Here is a 1,839-nt window from a genome sequence, read left to right on the forward strand (position 1 = left end):
AGATTTGGGGGCATAATTATAAAGGTCCTCTACTCTAAGATTTCAAAGGAAATCTCTCCTGTTTTCATTTGGTACTTATACAGTTTCGCTTTTTGCATTTCAAGTTCTTTAAAACATAAATCAGATCACATGACACTCCTGCCTGAAATCTTCAGTGACTTCCCACTTGCGCTCAGGATAAAATCCAGGCACGTCTCCGCAACAAGTCCCCACTATAGCCAAGCTCCTCCTCTTTGGTTCCATGAACATGAACGTGCCAAGCTCTCTTCTGCTGCTAGGCCTTTGCAGCTGCTGTTCCCTCTAGCTGTAATGCACTTCCTCTGCTCCTTCGCCCAGGTGGCCCTTTGTACCCTCTGGTTGAGTCCAATGCCTTCTCCTCAGAGAAGTCCAACCTCCCCTCTGTCACTTTTTCAGCAAATCTTGTGTTTACTCGTCTGCATCCAAGTTTACTGTCCATTTCCCTTGCATACATGAGCCCCATGAAGACTTGTCTGCCTCAGTCACGGCACTGAGACTGTGGCCTCATGTTTCCCCATACTAGGTTCACTTAACCCCAAAATATGGCCAGTGCCCTCTGCTGCATTCCCATAATGTTCTTGACACCATAAAGTGCCATCACATAATGTTCTTGTTCATGACAGAGTTTGTCTGAAGCCTTGGGGTAAACAGAGACTAAGGCAAAGGGCAGAACTTAAACCTGGACTTTAGGAAATGAAGCTCCCAGGGCCGTGGGGAGTCTCCTAGGTCTGGGATGCCCTTCACACGCACTCCTTGTGGCCATGTCTCCCTTTTCTGAGTTCCTGGCCTCTCAAACACCTCCAACCTTGCTACACTGGATAGTTTGGCTCCTGTACAGACTGGTAGGGTGGGCTCCCTGAGAAGGACCAAGAGGCTCACTTAATTGCCATCTAGAGATACGTAAATTGCATCCTAGTGAGGTCAAGCCACTAACCCAGGGTCCTCCAACCAGTGAATCTGGGAAGCCAAGTCCTGGGCAATTAGCCCTTCCTGGCTGCCCATCAAAATCATGGCAGCACTGGCCTGTCCTGCCAATGGCAACTACAAAGCGGAGGGTCCAGTGGCGCCAACCGTGTTCCTTGCGTGGTTTTCTGTGCTCAAGATTTGGTGGGCAAGATGCCCTCCCCCTCCTCTCCACCCCCAAGCAAATGATGCCAGCACATACATAACTTTAAGTTTTCCGGTAACTACATTAAAATGTAAAAAACAGGTGGAATCTACTTAATATATTTTATTTGACCTAATATATTCAAATTATTATCACTTCCACATGTAATCCCTATAAAGCAACACAAAGAGCTCTTTACGTTTTTGTCACTAAGTCTTCGAAATCCGGCGTGGACTGCACTTACCGCACAACTCAGTTCAGACCAGCCCTATGCCAAGCGCTCAGCTGCCGCAGGCAGGCAGGGGCTGCCCAGTGGGACAGCGAACCTCGGACCAGCAGAGGCCTGCGCTCAGCTGGGGGTGCGGCAGCGGGGTGCGGCCCCGGCGGGGTCCCGCCCCGGTGGGGGTCCCAGCAGGAGGGCGGGGCGGGGCCAGAGCCGCAGCCCCGCCCCCGCCCCCGGCACGGGCCAGAAACCGCCGGTGGGACCCGGCTGAGAGCTGAGCCTCGCGCCCACCGCGGCCCACTCACCTCGCCACCGCCTCCACGGAGCCAGGGATCGGCGTGCCGCCGTCCTCACCGCCATCGTACAGCACGCCCGAGATGTCGAGCAGCACCCCACGCACGCCGGCCAGCCGCTCTCCCCACGCGGCCATTGCGCTCTGCCGTGCGCCTCAGACTCCGCGTCCCCACCCCCGGCTGGGAACTGCGGCCGG

At 54.5% G+C, this 1,839-nt stretch overlaps 1 protein-coding gene across 2 annotated transcripts in view; it reads right to left on the reverse strand.

Annotated features, from left to right (window-relative positions):
- LHPP (phospholysine phosphohistidine inorganic pyrophosphate phosphatase) overlaps positions 1-1,839 on the reverse strand; it is a 68,972-nt gene extending 67,133 nt beyond the window's left edge. The window contains exon 1 of one of the 2 annotated variants that reach the window (XM_081823326.1): positions 1,655-1,838. In XM_081823326.1, coding sequence (XP_081679452.1) covers positions 1,655-1,779 — 125 coding nt within the window. In that variant the 5' untranslated portion in view covers positions 1,780-1,838. Of the gene's footprint in view, positions 1-1,654 lie in introns of both variants that reach the window. The other variant, XM_081823325.1, reaches the window with a different exon arrangement.

The sequence above is a fragment of the Leptonychotes weddellii genome, chromosome 6 (genome assembly GCF_054177405.1).
Source record: "Leptonychotes weddellii isolate Sample4059 chromosome 6, ASM5417740v2, whole genome shotgun sequence".
Lineage (NCBI taxonomy): Eukaryota > Metazoa > Chordata > Mammalia > Carnivora > Phocidae > Leptonychotes > Leptonychotes weddellii.